This window comes from Fonsecaea nubica (assembly GCF_001646965.1).
Source record: "Fonsecaea nubica strain CBS 269.64 chromosome Unknown Scaff97, whole genome shotgun sequence".
NCBI lineage: Eukaryota > Fungi > Ascomycota > Eurotiomycetes > Chaetothyriales > Herpotrichiellaceae > Fonsecaea > Fonsecaea nubica.
Window position 1 is genome coordinate 49,780 of NW_019173770.1, and position 19,268 is coordinate 69,047.

The 19,268-nt window shown below is 52.1% G+C and overlaps 7 protein-coding genes across 7 annotated transcripts; 3 read left to right on the forward strand and 4 right to left on the reverse strand.

Annotated features, from left to right (window-relative positions):
* Positions 1-118: 118 nt before the first annotated feature.
* AYO20_09867 (hypothetical protein) lies at positions 119-2,026 on the reverse strand (the record flags this gene model as incomplete). Its single annotated transcript, XM_022648135.1, has 4 exons — positions 119-1,224; positions 1,273-1,591; positions 1,638-1,710; positions 1,800-2,026. 4 exons carry the CDS (start codon positions 2,024-2,026, stop codon positions 119-121), a joined length of 1,725 nt encoding a protein of 574 aa, XP_022495884.1.
* A 691-nt stretch (positions 2,027-2,717) lies between these two features.
* Positions 2,718-4,538, reverse strand: AYO20_09868 (hypothetical protein; the record flags this gene model as incomplete). The annotated part of the gene is made up of 1 exon (XM_022648136.1): positions 2,718-4,538. The coding sequence occupies one exon, from the start codon at positions 4,536-4,538 to the stop codon at positions 2,718-2,720; it is 1,821 nt and encodes a 606-aa protein (XP_022495885.1).
* A 749-nt stretch (positions 4,539-5,287) lies between these two features.
* AYO20_09869 (hypothetical protein) lies at positions 5,288-7,082 on the reverse strand (the record flags this gene model as incomplete). Its single annotated transcript, XM_022648137.1, has 3 exons — positions 5,288-5,616; positions 5,671-6,866; positions 6,922-7,082. The coding sequence occupies 3 exons, from the start codon at positions 7,080-7,082 to the stop codon at positions 5,288-5,290; spliced, it is 1,686 nt and encodes a 561-aa protein (XP_022495886.1).
* Positions 7,083-9,368: 2,286 nt separating this feature from the next.
* Positions 9,369-11,981, forward strand: AYO20_09870 (hypothetical protein; the record flags this gene model as incomplete). Its single annotated transcript, XM_022648138.1, has 1 exon — positions 9,369-11,981. One exon carries the CDS (start codon positions 9,369-9,371, stop codon positions 11,979-11,981), a length of 2,613 nt encoding a protein of 870 aa, XP_022495887.1.
* Positions 11,982-12,511: 530 nt separating this feature from the next.
* Positions 12,512-14,110, forward strand: AYO20_09871 (hypothetical protein; the record flags this gene model as incomplete). The annotated part of the gene is made up of 1 exon (XM_022648139.1): positions 12,512-14,110. One exon carries the CDS (start codon positions 12,512-12,514, stop codon positions 14,108-14,110), a length of 1,599 nt encoding a protein of 532 aa, XP_022495888.1.
* A 2,255-nt stretch (positions 14,111-16,365) lies between these two features.
* Positions 16,366-17,247, forward strand: AYO20_09872 (hypothetical protein; the record flags this gene model as incomplete). Its single annotated transcript, XM_022648140.1, has 1 exon — positions 16,366-17,247. The coding sequence occupies one exon, from the start codon at positions 16,366-16,368 to the stop codon at positions 17,245-17,247; it is 882 nt and encodes a 293-aa protein (XP_022495889.1).
* A 99-nt stretch (positions 17,248-17,346) lies between these two features.
* AYO20_09873 (hypothetical protein) lies at positions 17,347-19,035 on the reverse strand (the record flags this gene model as incomplete). The annotated part of the gene is made up of 1 exon (XM_022648141.1): positions 17,347-19,035. One exon carries the CDS (start codon positions 19,033-19,035, stop codon positions 17,347-17,349), a length of 1,689 nt encoding a protein of 562 aa, XP_022495890.1.
* Positions 19,036-19,268: the final 233 nt, after the last annotated feature.

Consider the following 19,268-nt stretch of genomic DNA (forward strand, 5'->3'; position numbering starts at 1 on the left):
GAGGCTGACCGGCTGAGAATACTCTCGCAGTCTCGAAGACACAGCTCCTCGACATCCAGGCCACGATTTTCGAAACGAAGAGTATCATCTTGACATAGGCACTTGTAGTACCTCCTCGTTATTTCCACGCTGTCCAAGCGATACTCTGCAAGATAAATCCAACAATACCCACAAGGAGAAGCGCCAAAGAAGTCCTGCTCAGTCTGGTCTCCTCCACAACCCTTCGGATCTTGGTGGCTTTATCGGCTGTCCCGAACATGGCAACCTCAGAGCCTCCCATTCCGAACGCATCATAGTCTGTCCACTCTACTGTTGCCAAATTTTTCTGGTAATCAATGGCTGTTCCCGCCCAGTTGTTCGTGATGAGACCGTCGGCTCTTTTCCACCAGCTGTTACAATTCGGGTCAGCGAACGATGTCTGTTGCAGCGCTTTTTGCAGGTCGAGCCAATAGCTCAGAGTCTTCTCTTCCGATGGACACAATGCCAGTCTGCCACCTGTGCGTCTAGCCTGCAGGACCTTATTGACAAGGACTGAGATGTACTTTGTCTGCGCTTCGATAACCAGTATCAAAGAGTTATGGGAGAGATTTGTGTTTGGCCCGTACAGCATGCCAAAATTCGGAAGATCTGGCACCGTCACGCCTTTGTAAGCATAAGTCGCTTTCGCCCAGATATCGTCCAGCCGCCTGCGGTTGCGCCCGGTGATGCTAATGGGTGACAAGAATGAGAATGTATCAAATCCAGTCGCCAGCACAATCAAGTCGAACTTTTCTGCCGAGTCATGGCCTTGGAACTTGATTCCGTCTCGTGTAAATCGTTCGATCTTGTCGGTCTCCAGTTTGACATTTTGCCTCAAAAAAGTAGGGTAGTAGTCGTCACTGATCACAGTCCTCTTGCATCCAGGATGGTATCCAGGGGACAATTTATCCCAAAGGTCAGGACGATTAGGCAGCTGTTCCCTCAAAAGATTGTAGTTCATAGATCTCATGAGATCGGCATAAGCCGAGTCAGCTTGGGTGACTGCGGAGTGAAAAGATTCCCGAAAGTCCATGGCCTCCGCCCGTGCTCGCCAGCGTGCTGGAGGAAGATATGTATGTAGGGTTCGCTGCCAGTGGGGAATTTTCTCATCGTGGCGTGGAATAACCCAAGCGGGTGTCCTCTGACAGATGGTAAGCTCAGATGCCAGTCTTGCGATTTCTGGAGCAATCTGTGCAGACGTAGCACCTGTGACGTGTCAGTCAGAGGAGGAAGAATCAGAGCAATGCATCTTACCGGTCCCAATGACAGCAATTCTCTTTCCCTTCAGGTCATAGCTCCAGTCCCATCTGGCGGAATGCATGATCTTCCCCTGAAAATCGCTGTATCCGGGAGTATCAATTCCTTTGGGATTGTTAAGTTGGCCAGTCGCCGCCACCAAGAAGTCACTGGTGATTTGATAGGTAGGGGTGAACTCGGATTCTTTCCCCTCGCCAACCGTCACCGTTATTTCCCACTTGAGGCTTCTGTCATTCCAGTTGGCAGCCTCGACAGTTGTGTGGAACCGAGTATACTTATAAAGTCCATATTTTTGAGCGACGCTGGTCAGGTAGTCCTGGTCACCCTCAGTATACAAGCACATACGAGGAGAAAGAACTAACCAGAATCTCTTCCTGGCCCGGATAACGATGAGACCATCGGGGGTTCTGTGCAAAGGAGTAGGAGTAAAGCACGCTGAAGACATCACAACGGCAACCAGGATATCTGTTATCTCTCCTAGCTTTCATTAATATCATCCGTGGTGTGGTTGTTGAGGTACCTACCAAGTTCCGCCGAGACCGCCTCCCTTCTCCAGGAGTATTATGTTCTTGGCCCTCTGGTTGACCAAAAGATCGATTGCCATGCACATTCCAGATATTCCTCCACCAACAATGACTACCTCGGCTTTCGTAAAGTTGCGATTAGCATCGGGGATGTCGCGCCAATTTGCCTCATGCTTTTCGACTTCGCCAGCTTGATACGAAGGCAGATACCCAGACTTAGACGACATATCGAGTCTTGGGAGAAATTGACAAACCCTTGGGAGATATCTTTCCAATCAACTTGGTATTTATATTGGGCTGGGCGCCAACATCAGCTGTCCTACATGCGTAAGCATGTGGTCGAGTTCGCTTTTCGGTGCCGATGGTTCTGAGTTGGCTTTTGGTGCTACGCTATGCGGTAGTTCCTCCAGGTAGCTCTTTATGCATCGCTTAGATATCGCCTAGATTCTGGTGTCAGAAAGGGGCCCACTTCCAGTCAGTGCTGGGGTTTCCTCATGAATACCGTGCGATCGTCTGGCGTTGACCAAAAACACCTCACGACAACGAGGTGGAGCACTGATCTCATGGGACGGTCGTAGCCAAGAGGTACACCAATCGGCAAATTCCAGTAGATCTCGCAGCTATTCCCAGGTAAGTAGCTGGCTTGATGCTTGTATATCCGTTCCCCGCGACACTCATCCTTTTCCCACGGGGGGGACTAGGGTTAGTTAGCGACAAATGGTGAGCTAGCGGAATACGCAGTCGTCATCAACTGGTGCTCTACTGAAACTGACATTGTGCATACCCGGCGTCACTCGGCTGCTGGGCTTGCATTCTAGTCAATTCCTGGAGGAGACCCAGTCTGGATAGCTAGCAGAAGGACGGAGGCGAACTGTCTCCTCCGTGTGCTTCAGACTTTCCACAGCAACTGCTAGAGCTTCAGAGCCTCGGCATCGGCATGAAAAAGGAAGACAATGTGATATGATGGTAGGTTTGGGTGCCTTCTTCCAGAAACGCGCCGACCCCCCGACCATACTTGACATTGGGCAATCCTGTCGGGCTGCCAGGAGTCGCCTTTTCCTTTGCCGTCCTCAGCGCCTTCAACGGCAGGTAGACTGAAGCCGTCTTGATTTCAGCACCCAGTGAGGGGTCGTAAGGCCACTTGACGAAGAAAATTTGAATCTTGCCAGTATCCCAGTATTGGTGGTCCTCCCAGATGCGTAACCTTTGGGATTCTGGAATCTGGCTTGCTTCCGTCGCAACGACACCATCCTCCTCCAGCTCCATGAGTGTCTCCAAGATGGTGCTACCTGTACAGCCTTGAAGGTCACCTTCAGTCCTGTTTGTTTGGGCTAGTAAGTGGACGGCAGCTCTCCGAACAACTGGATCGCGGCATCTTCCAGCAACAAAGGCCAAGGTATCGATCACCCCAGAGTCGATTCCGAACGAGGTTCTTCTAAAAGCTCTAGCAGGGTTGCCGATGGCCTCAGTGTAAAGATCAACAATCTCCGCGAATTTGTCAAGGTGGCGATCATAGCTGCATTCCTCACTCGTCCCCAGAGTATCGAACAGGATCGAGGCGACCAGTGCGGCGGCTCTTAGGAGCTTCTTCGAAGTGACCAGAGCATCATATCGCTCAAGCGCAGTGATCCTTGTGTCTTCGAGAGCGGCATTCCAGCTTGCCAGCAAAGCCTGCACCTGTGACCGCTGTTCACTGGGCGCGAACGACGGATCTATATTCTCTTGCGCCCACTCCACAATTTCTTCAAGCTTGTTGCGCGCCTCGAGGAGATTTCCAAAGCAGTAGGGGATTTCTGGCAGCGTCAAGCGATGTTCCACCTTGCTCAGTTTGATGGAGGCACTGAGGGCCAAGGCAGAAGGGATGTCGACGATACTGCAGAACCTCATGCGCAGACGCTCAATGATGGGGCGAAGGAAGTTGTTCAGGACCGTCTTTTCGCTGTCAGAAAGGCTGAGATCACCGGTTCCTAGTCTTTTGTCAATGTCGGTAATCAAGCTATGTCCCGACTTCAGTAGTTGATAGGCGGTGTGGCTGTCCTGGAGATTTTGTAGACATATAAAGATGACACACGAGATTAGAGTGGCGATATCAGACATTGCGGTTTCATACGCTATTCGAGAAGCCTTGCTGCTCTGGTGGAGAGCCAACTCTTGCAAATTCGAGCGTTCATCTGACTCTCCGTCCACCTCGGACGATTCATGAAGTGCGCCGAGGGCGACTACTCCATGGAGAATAGAGCGATTCATGTGACATGCCTGAAGGATAAGCTTGTTCCAGAATATTGCGTCTCTCCAACCGGACCACTCGGGCGCGGTTCTCTGGCAGAAGAAAACCAAGCTGCGCAACTCCTGGGGCTCAAGTCCCGGGAAAGTGCTTACGGCCTGCAAGATTCGGGTCGAAGGGGTCATGGGGGACCTGACAGTTGGTGATAAAGACGCTGGGAAGAGCGAACGCGGGTAATCAGGACTTTGAACTTGCACATTTGTATCCAGGCGAAGATCTGGCTGTCCTGGCGCAACTGGTGTCTGTTCAGCCTCAACTTGATCCTTTCCTTTGATTCTCTTGGGGTTATTTTCTGCTGAAGGGGTCGACTTAGCAGCCGCGTCATGAGCGGCTTTGGCTCTGAGTTGTCTTTCGTGCTGGACATGTTTTCGAATCTGTCGAGTTTCGGCCTTGGAACTGCGCGACAGAACTGTCGACCCACTGTCCTTGTTAATCCAGAGTAGTGAATCCGGCATGCTTCTTGCAGAAGGTCTTGCTTGCGGGAAAAGACTAGAACAAGCAGATATTGAGGGTTTGGTTCGGAAGTTCAGGGGAAAAGGGCAGGCGAATGGAAAAGCCTGGGCAATATCAAGAGGTGGGGGAACTTGAATCGCAGAGGATGATCAGCCGCTGCGATAGGATGCTAGACATCAGTGGCATTATTGTCATTGTCGTAATGCCATGGCGCCGTCCTTGAGAGTGGTTAGGCCGCCCTTTGAATTGTCAAACGGCTAGCGAACAGGTGGTACAGTAGAATTGTGCACGAGGAATTCTATCGGGGTCTCGGAGAGAGGATCGACCGTGTTCGACTTGGCGACAAAGGAACCATGGATGAAAGGTGTTTGGATTCAGGTTTGGGACTTGAGGCATTATTCATTGTAGCTAAAACTTTGTGGTTGGGGGTGAGTGGTGAATGCGAGGGGAACCAGTCAGAGCTGCGCAGGGACAAGTACGAGTACCGAGTACCAGAGATCGGGACCACAAGCGGAAACTACGGCCCTCTGCAGGTTTTAACGGGGCAGTGACTGGCTGGTCGGCTACAAAGGTAGGCGACCCGCGTGACTTGCTACTGTCCCCCTACTCCTACTCCTGCTGCTGCTGATCAGGCACAATTTTCTACAAATTCTGACAAATTCATTCTGTTATTGTACTTGGTAGCAGCTGGTGGAATATGGAAAACGCAGTAAACATTACTGGCCTCTGGCAACCTTGGTGAAACCACTGCCTACACCTCCGACTTGATCTCTGCTGCTTCAATTCCCTTCTGCTTTCCCTCACTGCTGTGTGCAGATTCGCCATCGAGAATCTCCGTTCCTCCTGCTGTGTAATGCACATTGATACGAGGCCCTTTGAACCATTTTCGGCCGTTGATCGCGTACCATGACATGGCCAAAAACATCGAGCCCCCATAGATGAGACATGTCCAGTTCATCGTCAGTGGAGTCAGGTCTTTGCCCTTGACCGCAGGGAAGCACAGCGCCGGAACAATCAACAACCACCAACCAAAGGCAACTGCTCCTAAGGGCTTCGAGTATTTCCCGAGGTTCCAAGGGCCTGCGAAATTTGGATTTAGCCATAGCCAAGCGAAGTTGAGTGCTCCTGACTTACCTGGTTTGAATCTGCCATTATCGAAGAACAACTTCAATGCCACAGGCGTCGTGAATGCCGTATACTGCGCGATGGCACCAATGCTGAACACGGCACCGATGGCGACAGGGCTGGCAAACATCAATAGCCCGAGCAGAGCCGCGACCAACAGAACACCCCAGGTTGCGTAAACCGGTGTCCTGGTTCTTGGATGGATCTGACTCCACCACCGAGATCCCACGATGGCGCCGTCGCGAGAATAAGCGAATATCACACGAGTCGCTGTGACGGTACAACCGACCCCGACAAAGAACTGAGCAATGATGTTGAGGGAGAACATGGCAAGGCCCGCTTTTTGACCCAAAACCTGCAGACACAGGCTACCAAACGGCTGCCCATACTGACCCGCCACGACATCGGTTATGTCGGTGACAGTATACACGATGATCAACATGATGGCAAAGCCCAAGACCAGGCCCGATTGAGCGGTCATGGCAATGGCTCGGGGGGAAGCAATGTTGGCATTGCTGCATTCCTCCGACAGGTGGAAGGGTGCATCATACCCTGACAGAGTCCAGATGGTGGTGAGAAACCCCATGATGGTGGACCAGCCGATCGGCCACTCAGTGCCGTTGGGGAAACTGGTCCATACATAGTGACTGTGATTGGTCTTTGGGTGATTGATCGAACCCACTGGGAACCAGATGACAAAAATTAGTATGACAATGAGGTTCCATATCGTCCCAATCTTATTGACCCAGCCGATGAACCAGGTCGACTGCATTGTGATGAGACCATTAATGACCAGGATAGCGAGCAATGTGAGGTATATGTGCCAGGTCTCCGGCTCGTAGCCGGGATAAGCAATCATTCCACAAGTGACGAGCATGGAAGCCAGAGCATAGTTCACGGAGCATGGCCCGGTAACGAAGCCGCAGAAATTGGACCATCCAACAAACCAGGACGCTAACGGTCCCCATCCCTCAGGAGCAAGAACGGCGGAAGCGTAGTAAAGACCACCGGCGGTAGGCATGCTTGAACATAATTCGGCCATGGTGTAGGCGGTGGCTTGAATAAAAAGCGCAGCAATGAGCCACCCCCAAATGGCACCGCCCGTTCCCGAATAACCCAAGCTGTAACCAATCGTGGACGCAATCGAAGGCAAAAGGCCTAGGACGGAGAACGACACTGAAAACGATTCCCAGATCGTGAAATCTCTGGTGTTTGGTCAGCATGGCAGCTAGCATGAGACGACTGGGGCCAGACACTGACCTCTTGAATTCTTGTTTATATCCCAAAGCACCCAAAGTAACCTCGTCATGACTGGCGCCTTCTTCCAAGACAGCATGGGTGCCACGTTTGGCGAGGACGGATGTTACGCCAACAGCGTTCTCGTCGACGACGGTCACTGAAAGCTTGCGAGGGGCACTCATGTCGAAGAGAAGCTCGAGTTTCGATGAAATGTGGTAAGGACCGAGCTTGGGATGAGATTCGCATGGAAAAGGGACATGAGCAGGGCTTTATTACCTTTCCCATCCAAGTCTCGTTCGGTTCTGATGTTATTTTAGCGAGGCACGCGTGATAAGCTTGCCTTCACCGGGTGAACCAAGGTCCTGGGAGCGGCACTCTTTGCGATGACTGGTGGGTATGGGGAAGTCTGCCAGCAGCATGTTAGGGTGGTCAATTTCTCGAACTGGCAGGTGTGTAACGATGGCAGGGTGTCGCGAACGCAGAGACGTCCGGGAGAAGGCCGCTCTGAGGTCAAATCCCTGCTGTCGAATGATAAGTGGGCTGCTTGACAGGAGCTTAACAGAGCTCGACTGCCTCTGCCGACCTTATCAGTGGTTTACTATCGGATTTGACGTCTGGTGGCGTTGCTGTCGCCAATGGCCATCACCCACGATGATGCACACAGTTCGACTAAGCAAGCCCCTCGATAGACCAGGTAGACCCTACCGAGAGTCATCGACACGAGGTCTTGATTTGCTGAAAACGGGGCGAGAATGATAGACCCTGCAGAGTATTGTTGGACGGCGGTATTAACAATTACTTGGCACGAGAGCCATGCGAAGACGGCGGAGGAGGGCACCATGGGGGAGGTGTCTAGGGGCGCCTTATCAGGTCATGGAACGACCAAGTCCGCAATGTCATATCAAACCAATTGCCCTCTGGGTTGCTGCTGGTTGCTGCTGAGGTATACGAGTTGACGAGGTAGAGATACCAGTTGTGGGATTTCTCCGCCCAACAGCATATCGAGGATGCGGGGAAGATAATGAGTTTCGGTAATAAAAGAACCACGATATACTCAGCAAGACATGTCAAGAGTGTCAAATCCTTGGACCTTGACCCGAGTCACCTGACGACTGACTGCTTGCTGGGAACAAGACCATGATAAAGACTACTGCGTAGCCTCGTTCACGGCTCAGTCGGTTTCAGGGGTCCGACAGCCTCAGCAGTCTGCAGGGCTCAACCATCTGAGACACAGGAGAACGCACGTCTGAAACAGGTGGATGTTCATGGAGAAAGGAGAGTTTTTCCACTCGCGACTATTTCAGCATCACAGAACAGTGCGACGACGGGTCATGACCAGTGACAAGAAATGTTCGGCCGCAAATCCGTGACTGGCGAAGTTTTGGATGTGATCCACGTCGAACGAGACGCGTAAGTCGTGAGGGAGGCCACGCCACGCGGTATAAGTGCTGGATTGGGATGATATGCCTGAGAGACGACAAACAAGGAGCGTTTTGGAAATCGGAAAAGGCAGAAGAAAATTGTGGTGGCAGAAAAGATATGTTCAATGCCGCTCTCTTGTACTTAGTGGGATGTCCATATGTTCGAGTAACCACCACGTAACTCGTACGAAGTACTCGTCCTGGTACATACAGTAGTATCTACTCGTAGTTAAAGCCACTGCTGACAAGGAGTGGTTGGGTGCTGAGCTGACCCGGGTGAGTATCGATAACGAGCCACCGAAGCCCCAGCAACGGGCCCCTGCGTAGCCTAGTGGCGCCCCTCCGAACCCCCGAAAAGGCTGGCCCAGACCCCAAACGTCCAAGACGTCGCCCTTCTAGCGGACCTCCCCTGCTTTTCCCTGGTAGCCTGCTATGGCTTTTGGAGGGTCTGTTCCAGGGTAGCCCAGGCAGTGGGTCCGTGCCAGCCAACCTTTTTCCTCCGTTGCCAAATCCCCCCAAGCGCTAATACAAGCCACAACTGCGTCAGTGGTTGGTAGATCTTACTTTCCCATGTCACATCTTCAACCTGTTCCAAGTTCCCCTTCTCTGTCTTCTTGTCCATGCTTTTCCTGTAAGTTTCTAACGCTTTCACCACCTCACATTTATCGCAGCCTCTGCTCTTCCGGGAACTTTTCCGGACCACTCGACTCGAACGCTCCTGAAGGACGCAATCGAACCCCCAATTCCTCTCAGCCAGCATATCAACAACATATTACCCACCAGTCTGTCTGCGCATTCGAACGCCCGGACCCAACGCTTCCTCCCTCGCACCGCTAACAGAAGCATTCGAAACCCCCGGAACGACCTGGACATTGAAAGACTATATTATTGAAACCGAGCATTTCGAAGTGGCTTTTAAAAAGACCCTCTGCCTTCTCACGCAAGCCTCACGACAGGACTCACCAGCGTCCATGGCTTCGACGTCGTAGCGCTATTCTACGTTGGTAGCCCGCGCACGCGGTTGTTCGAACCGCACACATTCATACCATGGAAGATGTACCTCCGCAGGTATGGGCCGTGGCTCACACCCTGATAGCCCGCAATGAGACGACCAATTCAACCGCCACCGATTCGAATGGCGCAGCAGCAAACCGACCGCCTGTCTACAAAGCAATCGGACTCAGTCTGGCTGTCGCTTCGGGCTTGTTCATCGGTATCTCATTTGTGATGAAAAAGACCGGACTTCTCAAGGCGAACGCCAAATATAATGAGGAAGCTGGTGAGGGTTACGGCTACCTCAAAAATGTTTGGTGGTGGGGAGGCATGACGCTGATGATCCTGGGCGAAATCTGTAACTTTGTTGCTTATGCATTCGTCGACGCCATCCTCGTCACCCCTCTGGGGGCGCTAAGTGTTGTGGTCACAACCATTCTTTCTGCCATCTTTCTCAAGGAGCGCCTGAGTTTTGTGGGCAAAGTGGGCTGCTTTAATTGCATCGTCGGCAGCATTGTCATTGTTCTCAACGCCCCCGAGCAAAGTGCTGTCGCCGATATTCAAGAAATGCAGCACTTTGTCATCGCCCCAGGCTTCCTCAGCTATGCTGGTGTCGTGATTGTGGCATGCGTATTCATCGCCTTGTGGGCTGGGCCGCGCTACGGCAAGAAAAGCATGTTGGTCTACCTCAGCATCTGCAGCTTGATCGGTGGCCTCAGTGTCGTAGCGACCCAGGGACTGGGAAGTGCGGTCGTTGCCCAAGTGGGTGGAAAGTCCCAATTCAACCAATGGTTCCTTTACGTTCTACTGGTGTTTGTGATTGCGACGCTTCTGACTGAAATCATCTACCTCAATGCAAGTATGCCTCTTTCCCAGACACTATCCGGTGCTAATACCTTCCAGAAAGCCCTGAATATCTTCAATGCTGCTCTCGTCACTCCGACCTATTATGTCATCTTCACCAGCGCCACAATTATTACTTCCGCCATCCTCTTTCGAGGTTTTAAGGGCACAGCCGTGTCCATCACCACCGTGATCATGGGGTTTCTCCAGATATGTGCCGGCGTCGTACTTCTACAAATGTCCAAATCTGCGAAAGATGTTCCGGATGCCGCGGTCTTCAAGGGTGATCTCAATCAAGTCAGGGAGATTGCGGAGGTGGAGCAGCCAGAGACGGAGCCCAAGGCCGATGCTATTCGCGGCACTGCGGCTCTAATCAGAAGGATCTCCGTCTCGCGGCAGAAAATGGAACAGGAGGAAGCCAGACGGCTGCGGGAAGACAAACTCAAAGACCAACTCGAGCCACTTCGCGAGAACGAAATTGTGGAATGGGATGGACTCCGTCGTCGGAAAACGGTAATTGGCGAACCTGGCGCCGTTGTTCGACGGAAGACCGTTCATCCACCGCTGGGAATGTCACATTTTCCTGATCCAGAGCAAGAAGATGCCGAGCATGATGAAGCTGGATTCTTCGAAACCCTTCGGAATCGTGCTCAGAGCGTGATTCGTCACCCCAGTCCTCGTCACCATGCCACCATGCCGCAAGATTCTCTACGCAGCCCCATACATCCCGTTGCTTTGACGGATATCAAGGTCGTTCCATCCAAAGCCGAGTCACCCATCATACCCTATGGCCCAGGAAGCCTCGAAGATGCCCAAGAACGGATTTATGGACTCCCTCAAGGCCATTTGAAAGAAGGAGCGATCAGCATAGCAGCACAACCCTCGCCCCGGTCCAAACCCCTACCCGCCAAACCGTCATCCTCCCCTGCACTCAAGCCACCTCACGAAGCAAGGCGCCAATTCTCTTTCACCAACTTCCTTCGACCAAGTTCACGCACCCCCGAGATTGACCCGGTGCTTTCTCGACCAAATCTCTCACATCGGACTAGCAGCCATGAACAAAGACGGGCCATGAAGAATGCATCCGAGGAGGAAAGATTGGGACTTGTCAAGGGTGATTCTCACGTTGCTTTGCTTGAGCATGAATCGTCTCGCTCGCCTGAGCGCCCATCTCAGCCCCTTCCTTATGCCCATTCTCCCACCCATTCTCTGTCCAGCTCTGCTTCAAGCGTTGATGATTACTATCCTTATCAACACCCTTCTCCTCCTCAACATTCTCTGTCATATTCTGACGAGGTTGATGGTTGGCAGATGATGAACACCGCGAGTCGGTCGACCGAGACGATCCGAGCTTCGACACCACCATCCGGGACGGCAAGCACCCGGAGAAGGCCAAGTCCGCCGAGGATATATCAACCCCCACCTTTGCTCACGAGGAGTTCACCTCCGACGGACAGCAACGACGACCGAGCAATTCCAGGGACGATGGTGGGCGGCGGGCCGACACAGGCCAGAGCCACACCAGCAGTGTCAGACCGTTCCCAGAGTTCATCGATGAGCCCGCCGAGCATCACGATCCGGCATCAAGACAGTGGTTTGCCCAGGATAGGTGGAGAAGATCGCCGGACTCAAGTTTCCGAGGACGCAAGAGTGAATAATGCCCACAGCTACGATGCAGTTCGGCTAGACAGCATCGAGGCAGAAGCCACCCGAAGACGATTTGAGGAGCAGAGCAAAAGAGAAAGAGAAGAGCGACGGTTAAGAGCTGCTGGCCGACGGCAGAGTTGGAAACCTTCTGGTCCTGAAGGAGGCAGTTTCGTCTGAAGTCGGAGCGTTGTTTGAATTACGCAATTGAGCCTTTTTTTGGTAACAACAACGACATACCCCACGATGTTTTGGCACAAAGGGAAAACGGACCTTTATGACGGATAGAAATGAGAACCTGACGAGTCTGGTGCAAAGCTAGACCGCGATCTCCAAGTTATGTACATGTACGATACGTGACAGTAGGCTGAATATAGTACTTGTCCTACCAGGGTCTATCACACCCGTCGAGCCGTCAACGAGGTCTCCGTAGTAAGTCTTGACAACGACTCTTCATGATTTCCCAAAATGGACTTGGTCAGCGTCATAGGCTGTGGCGGTGCGCGTTCTCTAGAAATTCTATTGCCTAACAAACCCAAACCCTGCCGGCTAGCATTAATCCCGAAGGTCCGTAAACTCGGGCAACTCGGACGAACGACTGACAGACGACGCCTGCCCTATCCCTTCTTATTGTATTTTCCTCTCTTCGGATTGAGAGGCGGCGTTCCTGGCCTGCATTTACATGTCGCAGCGACGTTGGACCACGCACAATGGCCGAATCTCCTGCATCCGAAGCATCACAAGAGCCAGAATCGCCCGAAGAGCCGAACGCGGCGCATCCGCCTACAAAAGCGCCTGCGGTCAAGGACAAGGAATGTCCATACTGTCACCAGCAATTCACTTCGTCCTCTCTCGGTCGCCATCTTGATCAGTTTATCTCCAAGAAAAAACCAGATGGAGTCCACGATGTGGAGGAAATCCGACGGCTACGAGGAGGTATCACGCGCCGCACTGCGAGGAGCAGCAAACGGGACAAGGACAAGAATGAGCGTGAAGGTACCCGATCATCACAGGCATCGCCAGGTCCCAGTATAGGTCCCCAGCCGGGCACGCTCATCTCGTCCGCGGTCGAACTCAACCGCCTCCCTCCTGGTGGTATGCACGTACGATTGAACAGACTCAATTGGCAGGCCACGGGCGTGATTACAGATCCAACCACCCTCGACTCGCCGGTCACTGCTGCCGCTACCGCCATTGCTCCTCCCCCTACTCCTGCCGTGGTATCCAGCCCTTCTGGAACCAAGCGCAGCTTCTCCGTCTACGCCCAAGACCTCAACCACACTACCAATGCCGAAAATACTCGCGCTCTCGAACTCGCTCTGCGCGAGGTCCTCGACTGTCTCCGCGCAGCCACTAAACATGCCTCTCCCAAGCCTTCCCCCTTCAAATTTGATGTGCAGAGCGAGACGTTTCCCTCACTCTGCTTAAAGGTCCTGCCTGCGCCCGCAACCTTGTTCCAAGCTTCTCCCTTCTCCACGCCACAATCCATTCCGATTAACCCACCTGGCCCTGACCAACTTGCGCCTCTACGTCAAATGCTAACCTCGACAATCGATCACTGGAAATGGCAGACCCTGCGCCTCGCGCAACCCACGACTTCCAATATTGCCGAGGAAGCGGACTTCCTAACACGAAGTGCGACGCAATGGACCGAATCTACCCTCTCACATCTGGAGGCGAGCTTTCAAAATTGGATGGCACATCCAACAGAGATTCGTAACCTGTTGTGGCAGGTGGAGTTGCTAAGGGCGTACAACACCGAGCAGCAGAAAGTGCAAGAGATGGAGGAGAAACTTGAGAGATTACAGCAAGAGGCAAATCAGTTACAGCAACAGGTAGAGTACCTCTCCCGCTGCCAATGGCCACGTGAAATGGCGTTATGGCCGCCCGAGCGCAAAACGTTTGGGTCTTCAATGCGCGAAGAACTGCGGTTGATGAGCCTAAACAAGGCACCCGCTGGATCAGCCAGAGCCGACGCGCCTGACGACATGGCATCCATGCCAAGCGAGAATGTCAATACAAGGCAAGGCGACAAATGGGACTTTGACAAGTTGGTCAATAAGTGGAAAGCGCATGTGAAGGAAGACAAAAACCGTCGCATGCCTCAAGCTCTGACATCTGTCGACGGAGCTGGTGGCACCGGTGGAGGCACACCGGTGGTGAAAGTTGGAGAACTCAAGAAGACGCAGAGCGAACCAGGCATTGGCATGAACGGCTTGTCTAATGGACAATCACCGACCAGTGCGGACGAACGCCGAAAGAGCGGGAGAAACCCAAAGGCAAATATCAGCATTATTTCAGACCTTTAAAACTGGAGACGGCAATCCGCCTTGGAAATTATATTGTTACTTCAATCTTGACCATATCTACATTCGCTGTCTTTAAATAGTTATATCATGACACGTCCGTCGAGTGCTGCGCCCAACAAAAAGAGCTCATCGTATCATGCTAGAACGCCATTGTACTTTTTTTTCAAAACCAAGTATCCCGCTCATCTTCCGAATAGAGCAATCCAGAAACCGACCTTTTGTTCGCCAAAACTTTCTTTTCGAGATCATTATCGTCATCAAGTTGGAAACGTACACGCCTGCGGACGCGCGGGGTTTCCGAGAGCGTCATTCCTCTTCTTCTCCCTCTTCTATCTCCTTCTCCCGTTTCGCAAACAGGCTGACTCGGTTCTGGATCGCGTAGATGGCGTAACCCACAATGGCCAGCACAACGAAGAGGCAGATCACAATGATCGCAATCACGTAGTTTCTTTGCACCATGATGCTGATCGATTAGAGGTTGCGTGGGGGATGGGGGAGGCCGGGGTCGAAAGTGGCCGCCGATTGAGGCCGAGTTGCCGGGTGGTGGAAAGGGTTCGCTCTGGGTGCGTGCGTGTCCAGCAGAGGTGAATGTGCGAAACCGAACAGGAGGAGGCGGGCTGAGTCGAGGTCCACAGAGGAGCGAAGTGCTGTCGGGGAGTTTCCTGATGGGGACCGGTTCGGACTGGTGACTGCGAGGAGAGAGCGGTCGCGGCGACAAAGGCGGTGACGCGATGCTCGGCAAAGAACCCCAACTCAACGGGAAAACAAACGTTTGCGGCGCCGTGGAATCAATCTTGGATAGGTGTGTAGGGGTGTATATTGCTGGAGAAAGAATGACGGGATCCTGTATCAGGAATGCAATGTCAACCAGCTGTGTTGTGTAGTAGGTGAAGCTTGGGGTTTCTTTTGCTCTAGTTGCAGTGGGAGGTTGTCAAAGGTTGATGGAATGCTACCAAGAATGTTGAGCACTCCAAGGCCTACATGTAGTTATCCGCAAGCGCGAGGACCAGCCTCGCAGCCGTTCAGGATTCATTATACGATGGCTGGGTATTGCGGATGGGTGGTTGGCTGCTGTTGACGTGGCGGGATACGTGGTCTAGACACCACGAGGCTGGCTCTGAGCTAATGCGTTAGCGGATTGGGAATGGCGAGGCTGGCGACTTAGCCTTGCAGATGTGGATATTAGTGTCACGTGTGTATCTAGCGAGCCAATAAATCCCAGGAATATCCCTTGGCAGCTTGGTCATTCACATGTGGAGTATCCATTTGCGGTAAAGTAAAGTGGGGCGTTGTCATCCAAGACAAAAGACCAAGGACTTGGGCCTCACACGGCCAATCGTTCAGATTTCTGATTAACTGAGTCGACTCAAATTGACAGAGAGGCTGAAGGAAGACTGAGACATGCATGACATGCAGTGGATGAGCAGGCTACTTTACACTTCTAGTGGTGTGCCTTCCTGCTTAAACGGTGTATGCCATCTCAAAGAGACTAAAATACGATCAGTGATCTTGGTAGAGAGTGCTTCCTCGTAAGTATCAGATGCTTGGGTGCGCAACCTGTCCCTGCGTCTTCCGACCATCCCTAAAAGTTGGTAACAAGTGGAGAACCTTTAATCCGACCTTCTACATGATCAATGTGTCGAAGACTGCATATCTAATTGTTCCTATGTTGATATTGAAAGAACCATCTCCCTTCAAAGACACCAAAGAAATTCAGAATGAAGTCCAATTCTAGGACTACCTGGCATCTATACAGTGCAGTGTACATTGTTCTCAGCCTATCAAGACTTGGACCTTCCAGCAACCCTTCAAGTCTTAGATCCAATGCATCAGAGCGAACACTGCCGGTCGTTCCATATGTTCGAACAGGGATTTTTATTACTAGTATACTATCTGGCTGTTCCTGACAAAGTGAGGCAAGTTTCCCGTCATCATCGATAGCTCGTCTCGGTGTTTTCTGATGTACCTAAACTTGCGCCCGTACAAGCATATTCTTTGTCTTACAACTAGTGAGAACTTCGTTTTCATTGTCATTTTTCCCACGGATCCATCGCGGTCACCACGCTATTCCGAACCTATCTCGGTCTCATTGTTCAGCGTTATGACAAAGAACGATCTAATGGTGTGGGTGTCCAGATTTCCCTCTAGTTAGTACCATCTTCTACATAACCGTCCAATACAGCGGGATTTCGAGACTCGCCCCTCCGCCTTGCAATAAATCCACCGAGTACTCAGATATTGAGCAGGTGAACACAATGCCTAGTCCCAGACTCGACACGTCCTGTCACAATCTCGAATCGGATAAGGGAGTGCGGTCACCCAGGACGCCAACATATGGACCAGATTCTCCGTCTACCGGCTCAGTGCCACCTTTCGACGCCGCCCGGTACTTTGTCCATCATGACCCTGACGATGACGACCGACAGTCTGTTTCCCTTCTTCCTCCTCCACCACAAAGCGAGCCGCTACCATGGGTGTGGATATGCCACCTGTGCCATTCGCGATATCCTCTTGGCGTAACACGCCGATGCCTGGTCGATGGACACTACTACTGTTCAGGCCAGACAGATCGGCCCAGTCTGAGGAAAAAGAAAAAGCCTCGGGCGTGTTCCTGTGAGTTCGACTATGCGGCCTGGAAGGCTTGGGGGACATGGCGCCGGGCAGTTCTCAGAACCCTCAAGAGCGAGGTGGTCGCAAGAGGCTGCGAATGCTGTGACTTCCCGAGCCAGTGTCGGTATCCTGCCAACTCACACCCTCTAGGGAGTGCAGAATTTAAACTTGTATTTCCCGATGAGACCATCAGCTGCCCGCTACCAAAGTCGGATTCAAAGACTTCTGGCTCCAAAGCATCAGGTGGGGAAAGATCGAAAGCAAACGAGAACGTCGACTTCGATCAGATCCTCGAAAACATCTACAGCGACGCAATGTCACGGATACCGGAGCCACAAACACCGGCAAACACCAAACAGAAGGAGAAAGGTCTGTCTAAGGGCAAGAAGAAACGTTCAGGCAAAGCGCCCACGCCTTCGCTGGACGACGAGCTGTCCGAAGAAGAGAGCAGATTGCGGGAACTGATCGGACCCAACTTGTGGGCATGCTTGGAAGACATTGGGCTGGACAACGCCCCAGCCGAGTGAAGCCTTGTGCTCCGACTCTGTGTATCACGAGAAGAACCTGTACAAATATTGAATCGAGTTGTCTGTCATCCTTCCTCTCGCTAGCGGTGTATCACCCATTTATTTCCCAACCAAACCGCCCACATACTCTGCAATTGCCAACATCTTCTCTTCTGTGAACCTGCGCCCGACAATCTGCACACTGACGTGAGCTCCATCGAACAAGTCGGCATCATAAGTTTCGAAAACCTCCTTGTCTTGCTCGTTGATGGGTGTATATCCATCCGCATACTTGTCGATGTTTTTATCCGCATTGGTCACAGGTACGACAACGCTTGTATAGTCGAGCCCATTGACAAACACACTGTATCCGTAATACTTGTATAATGTGGGTCTGGCAGCCGGGTATGGCGCAAGAGGACAAATGAACCCATCCACAGGTCGACCGGTCGATGTCAACTGGGCGGTACTATTCCAATAATCCATGTATTGTTTCTGGCATTTCCGTTTTTCAACATTGTTAGCGGCGATCTGTGAGGCAGTCATTTCCGGCTTCGGCCCGTCACCAAAACTCATCTTGATTTGAGGAGACATAGGCTCTCCAGAAAGTGCAAAGGCATCGTGCACATCCTTTCCGCCGTCGTATCCCCATGTCTTGAACGTTATATCTAGTATGGTTTTGTGCGACGGTGGCTTCCACTCGATGATTTGGTGTCCTGCCTTGCTGAGAGCGTCTGCGAGCATCGACACCGCTCGAGTTACCGGCGGCTGAGGGTTCACAATGCCGTCCGTTTTCAGTACTCCAAAGCTCAGTCGATTTCCCTGCGAAGTGTATTTGACAATATCATGGATTGCTTGCTCTTGGGCATCACGCCACGGCATGTCGATAGTCAATGGATCGTACAGCCAGGGCTTTTCGGAGAGGATAGCTTTTGTGAGCAGTCGAGCGGAACGAGCGGTAGTGGCGAGAGGGCCGACGACGGAGAGAACGGTGTTCTGTCCATCCATGCTGTTTGCCATTCCTTCGTATGGCAGCCTTCCGAATGAGGGACGAATGCCGTAAAGCCCATTGAACGCCGCAGGAATGCGGATGGAACCCCCAATGTCGGTACCAAATCCAGCTGGCGATCCCCTCAAAGAAATCAGTGCTCCTTCACCCCCAGAGCTTCCACCCGAACAGAGGTAGCGATTCTTCGGATTCCAAGTATAGCCAATGATGTTGTTGATGGTCTCCCCACTCATCAAAGTATGAGGAACGCTGGTCTTGCAGTACAGCACTGCACCGAGAGCTCTGAGCTCTCTCACCATTTCACTTTCATACTGGCCCTTGCGAGGGTCATTGGCGTTGCCTTCAAAAGTTCCGATCCAGCCTACATATCCCATCGTAGTTTCGACGTTCTTAACATGGAACTGATCTTTCAGCGACACAGGAACTCCGTGAAGAGGTCCAACTGTCTTCTTGTTCTTCGCAAAGTACTCATCAAGTGCTTTGGCGGACTCCAGAGCAGCATCAAAGAAGGTCTCGTGCAGGCAATTAACCAGCTGGTGAGCTAGCGAGGCCCTGTGGCAGAATGCTTCTGTGACATCAACCGCAGTCCATTCGCCTGCCGCGACCTTTTCCGCGATGCCGACCGCGTCTGTTTCGGTGATCGTGACTTCTTTCTCATCAAGAAATTGCTGAATGTAGGAGCCAGTCACGTCTTTCTGCTCTTCTGGGCTAGGAATCTTCTGAAGTCGCCATTTCTCTGGAATTGAGTTCAGAATGGCCTCTCTCTTTGCTTTTGCACGGGATTCCCAATCGGCAACCATGATGGCAGACACAAATGAAGCCAGACGGTGTATGTGAATATCTTTGACGAGTAAAGGGCACAACTCTTCGAAAGCGTGTCGTCCTGTACCCCTCGCGAGATGGTTTGGCTATATGAGGGGGCACCTCAAGTGGTTCCTGCTTGGAGACGCACATCTCCACCTCCACCTCCAATTACTGGGTGAGAACAAATTGATAATGAGGACAGACTTCTCCTGCCTTTTTGGGCATGATT